General features: G+C 36.3%; 1 protein-coding gene across 50 annotated transcripts in view; it reads left to right on the top strand.

The window, feature by feature from the left end:
* Positions 1-14,416, top strand: part of LOC105486421 (ankyrin 2) — a 698,368-nt gene that overhangs the window by 511,975 nt on the left and 171,977 nt on the right. For all 50 annotated transcript variants that reach the window (XM_071093129.1, XM_071093131.1, XM_071093141.1 and 47 more), the window contains one exon: positions 429-527. In XM_071093129.1, the coding sequence (XP_070949230.1) occupies positions 429-527 (99 nt within the window). The remainder of the gene's footprint in view (positions 1-428; positions 528-14,416) is intronic.

The raw sequence follows: 14,416 nt of genomic DNA, 5'->3' as shown, positions 1-14,416 counted from the left end.
CTACCACTAAAAATTCCTAGGTTTCTTTGCAAGGTGAAAGAAACTCAATGTTTCAGTAAACTTTCTTTTTAGTTAATATTTCTTTGCAGTAGGATTCTTTAGTTGTTGATTAAATTGCATGAATCTCATGAGATACTGACACATACACACACACCCCCTGCAAATTTTTGATTCATTGAAAACAGTCATTCTGTGTTAACACTAACCAATATTGTGAAAATAGAAAAGGAAGACACTATATGAGGTGGCCAAAAATTTTTTTTTTTTTGATGGTAAAAAATAATCTCTTCATAAGTGGCCTACTATCTTGATAAAATAACAGATTTTAGTTGGTTAAAGTGATTAGCGAAGTTGAAAATGCCTGCACATTTTGATTTCTGCAAAATTCAGAAACCTTGAACATTTTCTATTTTGTTTCTCCAAAACAGAAGGGAAATACCGCTCTTCACATTGCATCTTTGGCTGGACAAGCAGAAGTTGTCAAAGTTCTTGTTAAGGAAGGAGCCAATATTAATGCACAGTCTCAGGTATTCCATCAGATTTTCCCTGATGTACATACATTTAAATTAGAACAGTTTTGTGAAATTGATTTAATGGGTTTAACTAGCTGTTTTACTGATAAATTTATTATAAGTGCTTTGTTATTTATTTTAGCCAAATTATTTTATTAACTTTTATGATGAAGTTTATTTTTTCAACATATAATCTCCCTTTTAATGTAACTTAGCACTTGACAAATGTAAGTCTATCATCGTCTCTAAGTATTTTTCAAAAGAATATAAAGTGCTTTTTTTCAGAATGACAGTGACATCTGAGAAATATGAATTATTCATGCAAGTTTGGTGTTACTCTATAAAAGTATTCTCTTTCCGTAAATTGAAAATATTCTTGAAAGATTTACATTCCAGTGGAAAATCTGCTATAAGGTGGGAATAACACTACTTTGGTCACTTTACACCCCCAATGTGAGCTTTACTAATAATAAATAGGAAATGTATGGTTTTAAAATGAAATTAAGAAAAAAATTACACAATAATTACTTAATCAAAATTATACTATAAGCTTGATCCACCTCCCCCTTTTTTTTTTCTGGTGGAAAAGGGGAGAAAACGTTGTTTTGCCCAAAACTTTACTCTTGATATCTATTATACCATGTATGCATGTGGAGATTGAGACATATATCTTTATGATAAAATTCATTCTCTCTATTTTTAGGGTTTTCTCTTTTGCCTTTCTGATAACACAGACTATATCATGGAGGGTATTAGCAAAATACGCCAGCTCTGTTCCATCTGTTCTTTGGGATAACCTCACCAGCTTGCCTTTGAAGGAATATGTATTAACTATATAGTTCATTCATTCATTACCTAGGCATGGCTCTAGTTCTATAGATGGCACAAGTTCTGGACCTAGAAAATACAAAAGGCAATGGTTAAATCAGCCCTATTTTCTTTGATTTTAATTTTGGGAAAAATCTGTTGAAATTATGATAGATAAGACATTATTTTTATCTTTGTAATATCATGCTATTTTAATTAGTCACATTTTTTTCCTTACAACTCAAACATTCAGTTGGATGCATATCCATGTTTTAACATGTATTGAGAATATGCCTTAGTCTAAAACCCTTACTAGATGAAATTTTTATAATTTGGTACCTTCTGTAAAGAACATCTGTATTTTTATAAAGTATAATGGCATTTTAGGCTTGGAGAGAAAGGTCCCTGCAGAAGCTACTGCTCCACCATAAGTTATTCAAAACTTTTCTTTTTTAAACTTTATTTTGTTTAGATTCAAGGGGTACATGTGCACATTTGTTACATGGATATATTATGTAATCAAATAGTGAACATTGTACCCAATAGGTAATTTTTCAACCTTCAGTCCCCTATCCCCCTCCCCACTTTTAGAGTCCCTCGTGTCTATTATTTCCATCTTTATGTCCATGTGAACTCATTAGCTCTCACTTCTAAATGAGAACATGCTGTATTTGACTTCCTGTTTCTGAGTTATTTCACGTAGGATAATGGTCCCCAGCTCCATCCATGTTGCTGCAAAGGATGTAATTTCATTCTCTTTTATAGCTGGCTAGTATTCCATGGTGTATATGTACCACATTTTCTTTATCCAGTCAACCATTGATGAATGCTTAGGTTGATTGCACGACTTTGCTACTGTGAATAATGCTGCAATAAACATAAGAGTGCAGGTGTCACATGTTCTCACTCATAGGTGGGAGTTGAACAATGAGAACACATGTACACAAGGCGGGGAACTTCACATGCCAGGACCTGTCGGAGGGTGGGGGCTGGGGGAGGGATAGCATTAGGAGAAATACCTAATGTAGATGACAGGTTGATGGGTGCAGCAAACCACCATGGCACACGTATACCTATGTAACGAACCTGCACGTTGTGCACATGCACCCTAGAACTTAAAGTATAATAATAATAATAAAAAAAGAGTGAAGGTGTCTTTTTGATGTAACGATTTCTTTCCCTTTGGGTAAATACCAAAAGTGGTATTGCTTTGGGTAGTTACCCAAAGCAGTAGTGGGATTGCTGGGTCTAATGGTAGTTCTGTTTTTAGTTTTTTGAGCTATCCCAATGCTGGCAAACCTTTCTTTATATCAAGAGAACATCTTTTTGCTTTAGACAGAGGTTCTCAAACTTTACTCTGCATCATAACCACCTGCATGGTGTGTTGAAACCCATGTTTCTAGGTTCCTAGAGTTTCTGATTCGGTTCTGGAGTGGAACCTGATAATTTTCATTTTTTACAAGTTCTCAGATGATTCTAATGTTACTAGTCCAGGGACCACATTTGTGAACTGCTTTAGCAAACATGAGGGAAAACTGGGTGCAAGATATTGCAGTAAGATTCACAAGGTATAGATTCAACTACATGACTGAATCAATAATGTACTCATAAAGCATGAAAATGAAGGCCTGGTTAAATTCAGTTGTTCACTGGAGGTTCTCCTAACTTTGACAGGAAATTCGCCTACACATCGGTGCTGTTAAAATCTGTGAAGAGCGTATTTTACTTTTCTCAAAATGACGAACATAGTGTTGTTATAAAAGTTGACTAGTAGTAAATGCTGCAAGGTAAATGCTTGTTAAAGCTATGATACCAGTTATTACACAGTAGTTGTTGGAAACATATATACTTCGAAGGCTTTTCAAGGAGAACAAGCTAAAACCATTTAATCATAACTTGCTTTCAGAGTCATTGAGGCTTTTCTTTATAAGACGTAATCATGCCATATTATAACAGATCTTACAAGAAGGGTGGTATCATTATTAAGATGTTAAAATAATCCCATTTGTTATTTATACTATTAGGTCAATTTAAAATTTATATTACAGAGGATTCTGACAAATAGCTTCAAACTGACGTTCATATTGTGCGACGTTTTAGAGTAAGAAAAATTAAAAATTAAATTTTAGAATATTTTTCTAATTGTTTTTCTAAGTCTTTTGATGCTGCCTATGACATTATTTCCTGTATTGAATTTATGTACCCATCATTAATAGTTGAAAAAAATTATTATTACTTAGAATATTTTATAATATAATGATTAAAATTAAAATACATGAAATTATATAAGAGGGTTGATTATTTTGCCCCTGTGTGTGAGCCAATCCCAAAACTGATGGTTTCAGGGCCATTGAGGGCTGATTTGAGTTCCTCCACAGATGTTATTTCTCTCAGTACTGTCTTACGTAAGATACAGGGTTCTTTATGTGACAATATCGGGTGTCAAGTGGATGGATGGGAGACATGCTCATGGCAGTTAAACAGTCTTTTCCTTTTGAGAACCAGAAAAAGGACGTAGGGATCCTGAATGTACAACATAATGTCTGAATTTTGTATTCAAGTGATACCTTCTTCCACATCTTTCTAAGAACATAATTTAAACCATTGAAATGCAGAATAGTCTGAAATTATAGGAACATTGGCAGCTGCATAGTACTATGCCTTTGGCAAACTTCCGAGTTATTTGGAAACAGACTGCTAAAGTTATTTTTGAATTAGGAAGATAAAAAATTTTCTGAAAAAACCTTCAAGGAATATATTCAGTAAAATTTTTCGAATTATAGGTTATGGGGAAATACACACTTAGGGATTTTTCTGCATTTTGCATATAAACTATGAGATTCATGTGAGGCTTACCTCCACATGACACGGTGCCAATTTTGGTAGAGGGTGTCCTTAGTTCATTAAGAGTTCCAGAACACCAGCTGGATCAACTTCAGTACTTTAAATGATATAGTACAATTGATTTAGTAACAATGAACATTTTTCTAAATGTTTTTCTAAGCCTTTGATAAGGCCTATGACATTATTTCCTGTATTGAATTTATGTGCCCATCATTAATAGTTGAAAAAATTATTAGTTGAAATAATTAGTTGAAATAGTTGAAAAAATTATTTTGGTTTCTTTGTTCAGCAGTGGTATCAGTGTGGCCCCTGCTGAGCCAGTTCTTGGTGTGATTTTAAGTATTGCCCCTGACTATGTAGCTCTCTGGCTTGGTTCTGTGGTGTCCTGGATTCAGTGACATGGAGGTCTCATTCATGGTGCCAGAATTATGGAGTTAGAAGTCAGATTATAGAGTTGAGGAATGTTATTTGCTTTGAAGATGATTATTTGCTTTCTGAAAACACAGTCACTTGCAGAAAATCTTTAGTAGGCATCTCACCCTCTAAATAATCCCACATAAGTGATGTAGGGGTGATTTCCATTTAAGCTGTATGGGACATTTATTTGATCACTTTTATAACCTGCAAGTCTGTTAGACTCAGAGACATGACTTTAAAAAAATTGTTCAAATTCTATATTGTTATCAAAGAAACTCTACTTAGAAAATTTTTTAAAAGTATTCTTAGAATCATGAGTTTCTTTAAATACTTGTAGCACTCTTTGTTGACATTTTGCCTATTGATATTTACCTATCTCTGATTGCAAAAAAAAAAAAAATACATCTATAATTTCTCCAAGCTGGTAAACTTCTTGGGAGCAGATAATTTTTTCTCACACTTCTTTATAGTTTCAGGATTTTGCATAATACCTTGCACATATATGATTGGAGGATGAAAATATGCATGTATACTCTTTATGTATAAATCTTAGCTTTGTTGTGTATTCCAATCACACTTAACAGTAGACAATAATATTAATAATAATACAGGTAATAACATTGACTGCCAGGCATTGTCTCTAGTGTGTTGTGTACATTATCTCTTTTGATCTTCCTTTACTTTATCATTATTGATGACAAATGGAGACTCAGGTGGCTCATTTACTTGCCCATAATCTTCATCCCCAGGCAACACTGGTTCTCATAGTTCCCATAACAGTTCTACCTTCTCTACAGATCTCAAAGAATAATTTTTAAAATTCATTTTTCTTCTAGCCCAGAGCCTACTCAGGTCCAAATAAGCTGATTTTCTTAAAGTAGAATCTATGTAAAAGGTTTAAGATGGAATTTCTCACTTAATATTTTTTATGAACTATAAATACCTTGCAAAATGTTCAAAAAATGAAAAATATTCTGCTGTTACCACCAAGGAAATCTGCCTTTAGGATTTCCCCATTATTATTTTCTCTACAAAAAAATGTAATTTTTAGTTCTCATGTAAGAGAATTTTTTCTTTAGTTACTAATTATGAATATGTTCTCTAAATGTAAAATCATTAATCAGAAGGAGCACGCTAATAAGGCAAAATTGTCTTAAAATATCTGTTTTTTATTATTACAAAGGAAATTGGTTTATATAATGTGTATTGTTACATGATAAAGAGAAGAAAAGGCAAACTGGATCCTGGACTAGACACCATCATCAAACATGAGAAGCTAAGCAAAATTTTGGAGAATGGGTATGGTAAATTTCCTATTCGTTTAGGAAAATGTGGCTTTTTTTTAGAAGAAGGGAAGGACTAGAAGTTCTCACGAGGCTCCTCAAGAAGTTTGTGTCTGGGGCAGTCAGTCTGCATTGGAGAAATTTCATTGTCACCAAACTACAGCCCAGTAATAATATCTTGCATTCAGACCCTTAATGTTAAATTGTATTTTTATTTATTTAATCTCATTTATAATTATGTGAATCAGCAATGAATAGTCTCATTTTGGACATAGAACAATTTGAGGCACAGGTAGGAAAAACAACGTCTCATAACAGTTAGTGATGGAGCCACAAACCTATGGTCATTGGTACGGACACCTTCCTTCAAATAATCCTAGGTATATCTCAGTCTTTCCCACTAAATTACTTTAACTAGGGAAGTCCAAAACCCTGCTTCTTTAGGCACTTAGATGCTGTTATAACTAAGAGCCTTCCGCAAAGCTGGGCAACTAGTGAGTAAAGAGAGTCAGGTGTACTGGGAGGGTGTATCCATAATCTGGGCTTCATTCAACCATCCACCTCTTAGACTGTTCTTCAATCAAACAAAATTTTTAACATGTGTAAGACTTAAATATAATTTCTGAAACTGTTTGGTGATTTCCTTTTCAATTCATTTTTCTTATCTGTCTCTACATTCTTCTACTTGTTCTTGGAATTTCTTGTTTCCGTCTTCTCATAAGGACTCTAGAAACAGATATTTTTCATTTTCATCTTATTTTAATGTCAAGTGAGTTCAAATAAGATGTTCTCACTTGATGTTTTTGATATCATATCTTATGAAAATTTATTTCTATTTTTATTGGTTATTTTTGCCTGTTTTGTGATTAATACTCTTTGTTTTTTCAATCCTGAAAATATTGTTTCAAAAGAAGGCTTTCCTATTTATAACTTGAGCATGATTATATGATTATTTTATTAGCTTTTGTATTTCTACAGACCACGACTATTAATGCCAGTTGTAAGATTATATCACCATTGGTTATACCCCCAGATTTATGGGGGTGCATACACCCACTATATGCAATGATAAATGTCTTTTCAGGTGTGGCTACCAAGAGTTTTTTCTTCATTGGCCCTAACCCATTGTCACAGATAATGGAATTGAACTGTGAAGAGGAAGGAAGCCCACACAGTTGGCCAGCATGCCCATTACCTTGAATTGCTTCCATATGGTCGTAGAGCCATCCTTGGCTCTGAAAGCAAAAGCTTGTAATGGAACATTCTGTTCTGTGACATATGCACAGAGACACACACATACACAGATGCACACATATGCACACACACACATACACACACAGTGTATAAAATAGGATCCATAGTCACAGATTTTTTTAAACAGGTTTTAGTTTCAGGGTTTTCCCCCCAAAATATATGCATATGGTTCTTTCTTTCTCTTTTTTAAAAATTTAATTTAATTTAAAGTTCCAGCACACATGTGCAGAACGTGCAGGTTTGTTACATAGGTGAACGTGTGCCATGGTGGTTCGCTGCACCTATTAACCCATCACCTAGGTATTAAACCCAAAATGCATCAGCTAGTTTTCCTGATGCTCTCTCTCCCCCTGCTCCCTGACAGGCCCCAGTGTGTGTTGTTCCCCTCCCTGTGTCCACGCGTTCTCATTGTTCAGCTCTCACTTATAAGTGGGAATATGTGGTGTTTAGTTTTCTATTCATGTGTTAATTTGCTGAGGATAATAGCTTCCAGCTCCGTCCACGTTCCTGCATGGAACATGATCTTATTCCTTTTTATGGCTGCATAGTATTCCATGGCGTATCTTTCTTAATAAGCGTCTTGTCTTTTTCCATTGGGAGTATTACTATCTGTAATACAAATCCTTTGAAGTTCAGATGAAAGCAGGTACTTGCATTTGACAAGGGATAAAAAAGAAGTCAGGACACTTGTGTTTTTGACTCTGAAAATCAGGCCACTGGGTAATTACAAATTTGCGGAGGCATCTGTGCTCCTCAGCACTCCAAGTTAAAGGAAATATGTTTTTTCCAGTTCTCTATTCCTCAATATGCTTGGGAAAAAGATGAGAATTGATGTCTTTAAAATTTTGCCCAGGCTGGGTGCGGTGGCTCACGCTTGTAATCCCAGCGCTTTGGGAGATTGAGGTGGGCGGATCACTTGAGGTCGGGAGTTCGAAACCAGCTTGACCAACATGGTGAAACTGAATCTCTACGAAAAATACAAAAATTAGCTGGGCTTGGTGGTGGGTGCCTGTAACCCCAGTTACTCAGGAGGCTGAGGCAGGGGAATCACTTGAAGCTGGGAGGCGGAGGTTGCAATGAGCCGAGATCGCTCCACTGCACCCCAGCCTGGGATACAGAATGAGACTCCATCTCAAAAAAAAATTGCCAAGAAAGACATTACTATTCCCTATTCCAGTAGAACTCCAACATTAAAATTACTACTCTACAAAGCGCATGCACACACACACACACACACACACACACACACACATTCTCACACATCCTAAAAGACAATATTTTCATTTATAATAAAGTGATTTTTTAACTTTTGAAATAAAATTAATACAATTATGTTTTGCCTTTATGCTCATTTTCTTGGGTCAGATTGTATGGAAAGGCTGAATCCTGATTGTCATTTTGTTCTGAAATTTGAATGAATAATAGAAGACATCATCACATCTAAAATCTTTGGTAGATGTTTCATTTACTTATCACTACACAGGCCTATCCAAGTTCAATGTTATTGCATTTTAAAAGAACTAAATTTGTAGTCAGTTAAGACTTGTAGGGAGAAAAGTAAATAGTCTCCAAGTTCTGTTAATAGAAATAGACTTCAAATTTTAGATAAGAGTTACTTCTTTTTCTCCCCTTCTGAGTTAAAATGAAGGATAAGCTACTCAAGTAGTAAATGGTTAAAATAGTACTGTAGCATTCTGCCTGTTACCTCGAACCTTACAGCATTAATGTGTATGTTCCACAACAACTAAGATGTTAGGTGAAACCATCAGGAACCAAAATGATAATCCTTTGAGGCAAGGATCACAAAGCCAAAAAAAAAAAAAAAGTAAAAACTTGACACTAATTAAAACTTTCCAGTAGAAACTGATTGGAAGTAATTCACACACTCACACACTCAGCAAGTATTTGAGCATCCAGTGTGTGCCCTCGAACATTTGCTAAGCCTACAATGATGAGGTGGGCAGGGGGCATGGGGAAGAAGACCTAGGAAGTGGTAACTGAACTACTTTTATAAAAGAAAGTGTTAATGCACACATCAGGGGTCAGGGGATGAAATGTGCTATGGTCAAATGCAATCATACATGCAAGAACCTAAAAGAAATGGGCTATCTGGAAGCTGAAACATCCAGGGGAAATGCAGTGTATGAAATGAAGCCTGAGGAAGAAAGTCAGATCCTGCAAGACTTTATGAGCCATATTAAGGTTTTCCTTCTAAGACATGTATCCTAATCCCAATGTGAGGCTGGCTTGGGGGTGGAACAAGCTCAGGATTCTGTTTTGGATTCTGAAAACATCACCCTGGTGCAGCTTGAAGAACAAATTGAAGGGAGTCAGGGGCAACGCAAAGCCAATCATTTGGAGACCGTTGTCATGATCTACTCCGTATAAGAGGCGATGTTAGCTTGGAATGGATGATGGAGAAAAGGGGACTGTTGCAAGACTGATTAAGGATCAGTTTCAGAGCACTTGATGATGATGGCCTTTGGAGGTAAGGAAGAGGATAATGTCAAGGGATCTCTCCCTTGCCTAACAGTATAGATGGTAATGAAACACTATGATATAAAACAGTGGATAAAGACAAAGATTTCTCTGTTTATTTTATTTTTTTGAGATGGAATCTCACTTTGTCACCCAGTTGGAGTGCAGTGGCATGATAATAGCTCACTGCAGCTTCAAACTCCCAGCCCTCCCACCTCAGCTTTCTGAGTAGCTAGGACTGCAAACACGCGCCAACATGCTGAACTAATTTTTAAATGTTTTATGGAGACAGGGTCTTGCTATCTTGCCCAGACTGGTCTTGAACTCCTGGGTTCAAGCAATCCTTCCATCTCCACCTCCCAAAGTGCTGGGATTATAGGCATGAGCCACTTTGTTTCTGGTTTTGTTTTTGGTTTGGTGAGGAGAGTAAGAGATCATGAATGCCATTTGAACTGCTTGTTATACATTCCTAAAGGAAATCTAAGTGGTTATTACATCATTTGATGTAAGTGGTTATTAAAGCAGTGGACTCGAATGAGACTGCCAGAGCAGTGAAGCCAGTGAAGGGGCAAAGGGTATACTTCCCCTTCATCCTCTGAAGACTGGCTAAAAATCAACTAACAGAAATGCAGGTTAATAGGAGAAAAGGAATACAAGTGTATTAATGTACACGGGAGCCATACAAAACTATAACAACTCAAATAAATGGCCAGATGATTGATACTTTTGTACCATTTTGAGAATACAGAAAGAATAGCGGCCTGGAGCATGGCAAAACAAGTTATGGGAGGGAGAGAAGACGAGGTCTGGCTAGCAAAGGAGGTCTTGTTATACAGATGAAACTTCACCAGTAGTAGTAGCCCTTGGAGAAAATAGATGGTGAATGTTTCTCTCAGACCTTTGAAGATGGCAGACACTCAGTTCACTTTTTCTAGATCCGGACAAGGGAGGGCCTGCAGAGAAAGCCTGGCTGCATCAATGCAGATTCTCTACAGTTGCAAATCTAGCCCCTTTGCAGGGCTACTTCTTTTTGCAGGCCCTCTGAATGGCCATCTCAAAATATGTCAAAGAAGAATATTTGTTATCGAACCAAACTGGGGCCCACTCACCCTGTACAGTAATGCCAGACATCCACACCGAGGTTTGCAGTGGGAGAAAGGAAAGTGTTTATTGGCAGGGTGCCTAGCAAGGAGGATCAGGCAGCTCATGCTTAAATCCTGACCTCCCTGATGGCTTGCAGGTAAGGATTTTTAAAGGCAGTGGTAAATTTCAGAAAGCAGAAGTTACAGGCAAAACTGTAAATCAAAACATGGGGGTTCCACATTGGTTTTGGCCTAAAAGGTCAGGGTATCTTGAAGCGGGGGACTTATAGGTAATAGATTTTCTAATTTGCAGTTGGGTAAGGAAGAGAAGCTTTGTTTAAAAATGTCGGGTCAGTAGAAAAGAATGTTAACCTGGGTTCATGGGTGTGACTTTTTTCAGGCCCCTCAGGAGGAAATGTAAAACAAAGGATGTTGGCCAGAGTTCAGTCCCCCATTCTCCTTTACTGGGGGCTTCTGTGCCAGCAGGTTTATTTGGTGTGGGTCTGGGTTTCTGAGAAAGGAACTCAGAGACATATGTTAAGATGTTAGCTTTTGTGCCTATAGGAGCACCAAACATCTCATGATTCTAGCTTCCTTGGCTGCTATTACGTTCTTGCTCATCAGGTTTCTTATTTACTTCTCAGGGCTAGCTAGTGCCTGGAATTTCCCTTGAAGGAACTCAAGATTGTCCTTTATTTCTATGCTTAGGGGGCCTGCAGGTCCCTAAGAAGGGGTCCCTGCTCTGTCTCATATTTTGGGGAAAAAATATTTTGGTTTCCTTTACCAGCAAGAGATAGAAGAGGGTTTATGTTTTAGGGACAATTTTCACATTGAAGAAAATAAGATGAAGAAAATTTGAGGCATATGTTCAAAAAACTGAAAAAGTTGTAATAATTGACCAGAGGACTTAGGGTCCTTAGCATAAAATGAGTAAAAAATAGCAGGCTTGGAAGAATTAAAATGAGAGCTAATCAAGTCCAGTGATATCAGCATTTGATTTAAACCTGGACTGTCTTGAGTTTAGCAATGGTTAGCAGCAAGAATCCAGAGTCAGATAAACTAGATTTAAATCCTGCTTCCATCACTCACTAGCCTTGTGACCTTGGACAAGTTACTTCCCATTTCTGTGCTTCAATCTGCTTATCTGTAAAACAGGTAAGGAATAATTACAGTACATAAAACTGAGTTTTTGTGAGGGTTGAAAGAAATTATTATGTAAAGCGCTTAACACAGTCCTTAGCACATAGGGGCACTCTACGTTAGTTGCTGTTGTTACATTTATTATTTTCATTGTTAGCTTCATGAGCATGGGAAGGCTATTATACTACCTTTGTGGGAAGCACGGGATCAGTTTTTGTTGATTCTTTAGGTCCTGAATTACTTTCCCTCCCTATTTATTAGATGTGTTGATTCTAAGGAATAAGAGGACAAGGAAATCTAAATTTCATTCAAATAATTCAAATCTAAATTTACATTTAAATAAAGAATATTGCATTCAAATAAAGAATATCAGAAAGAAGCAGAGGAGAGCAGTAGAAATAAGTATTGCTCAACAAAATCTATAAGGACTGTTGATAGAAGCCTGGTAACTTAACTGATGGAGAAGAGAGATGAAGAATAAACCAAATTCTATACATTGAACTGTATCAAGATAGTCAGATCAGAGATTTGAAACTTCTATTCACAGCCAATTATAATCTGCCAGACTAGGAAGGGATTCTTGCATCAATGTGAGCACAATGTATCGAGCTAATGATAATTTGTGCATCATTCTTGTTGATAACTCACTAACATTTGACAATTGGACCAGGTGCAAAGGCTTGAGAGGTGACAGCTCTTTTCCTTCTTTCTCGTAATGTGCCATTGATTGCATTTTGGAGTAAGGCTCCACAGACAACATCATCTAAGATGGATGTTTTGGTGTTCTTCCTATTTTCCGAAGTTTTTTAAGAAAGATCTCAACCTTCTAGGTTAGCATTGTGTGTTGTGTAGAAGCAATAAAATGTAGACAGTGTTTTAACTATTTTGAAGATAACTTTTCCATAAATAAATGCAAATATTTTGCTTTACTTGGAGAGTGTGGGCCTCTTGCATTCTTCACATATTATACTCTTAACTAAATCACTTCAGTGTATAACTGGAAGGGGCTATTGCAGACATTGTGTCCATAACACTTATTACAGGAATTTGAAATTCACAGGGTCACGTGTCTCATCCAAATTCATGTCTTCTGATATCTGGCTAAATACTCCATATGTTTTAAATATATGTCTGTCTGTCTGTCTATCTATCTATCTATCTATCTATCTATCTATCTATCTATCTATCATCTGTCTGTCTTAACTTCACAAGTAACATGAATATATTCTATTTTAAGCAATCAAAACAATGCAAAAGTATACAGAGAACAAACCTAATTCTCCATTCCCAACTTTCAAGTACGATGGCCTTTCTCAGAAGTATTTTTTTGTTCATTTCTACCCAGTTAAATTCTCTTTATACTATATTATCATGCTTTATAAACAATTACATCTTTATTGTTCCTTAATGGAGTTATCCAGTTATATACGTCTAAAATCCTGAAAAGCATGAGTGAATTTATTGACAATATTTTATTATAGCTTAATACATAATTTGCATAAATGTCAGCATTGCTTTCTTCATTTTATGCAGAGGAAACTGAGGGTTTAGGTAACTACCTATGTACCAAAAGTGATTTGATTTAAACCCCCAAAATTTGATTAATTACATAATCCTTCTTGAAAGATGAAAATTGGAATCTGTATTATATCTTATTTTTTTCAAAGTTTTCGTACTTGGTGCAATTACTAATAACTTTTTTTCAGATATTATTCTTTAGTATTTATTTCCTTTCTTAATTGAGAAGATATGCAAAGCCCAATAATTGACTAAACATGGTAAATATAAATTTGTATGCATGTACAATACAGTTCACTATAGCTATTAATACCTATTTATGTGTAATAATTGGAATCCTCTGGTTATTTCTACTCTTTATTTCTACTCTTAAAGCTATGAAGAAGAAGTTCTTAAGACTTTGAAATGGCCAGCGATCTCTTTTGACATTGCTAGGCAGCATAGTAAAATGGATAAGAACGCAAATTCTGATGCTAGGTGGTCAAATCCCAGAGGTCAAATTTCAGCTCTTCTGCTTTCAACTCATGTAAATGTGTCTTAGAGTTCTCATCTCTGATAGGGGCATCATAATAACAGTACCTTCAGCAAACAGTTGTGAGATTAATTCATGTTCGGCATTTAGAACAATGCCTGGCAATTTTTTTTTTTAAATTATACTTTAAGTTCTAGGGTAGATGTGTACAACGTGCAGGTTTGTTACATATGTATACATGTGCCATGTTGGTGTGCTGCACCCATCAACTCGTCAGCACCCATCAACTCATCATTTACATCAGGTATAACTCCCAATGCCATCCTTCCTCCCACCCCCCTCCCCATAATAGGCCCCGGTGTGTGATGTTCCCCTTCCCGAGTCCAAGTGATCTCATTGTTCAATTGCCACCTATGAGTGAGAACATGCGGTGTTTGGTTTTCTGTTCTTGCGAAAGTTTGCTGAGAGTGATGGTTTCCAGCTGCATCCATGTCCCTACAAAGGACACGAACTCATCCTTTAATGCCTGGCAATTTTAAGAGCTCAATGACTGTTAGCTGTCATTGTGACCAAATTCAGCACTAGTGCAGCCATGCAAAACCAGCCACT

The sequence above is a fragment of the Macaca nemestrina genome, chromosome 3 (assembly GCF_043159975.1).
Source record: "Macaca nemestrina isolate mMacNem1 chromosome 3, mMacNem.hap1, whole genome shotgun sequence".
NCBI classification, from domain to species: Eukaryota; Metazoa; Chordata; class Mammalia; order Primates; family Cercopithecidae; genus Macaca; species Macaca nemestrina.
The sequence above is the reverse complement of the archived record's forward strand: the minus strand, read 5'-3'. Positions and strand labels throughout refer to the sequence as shown.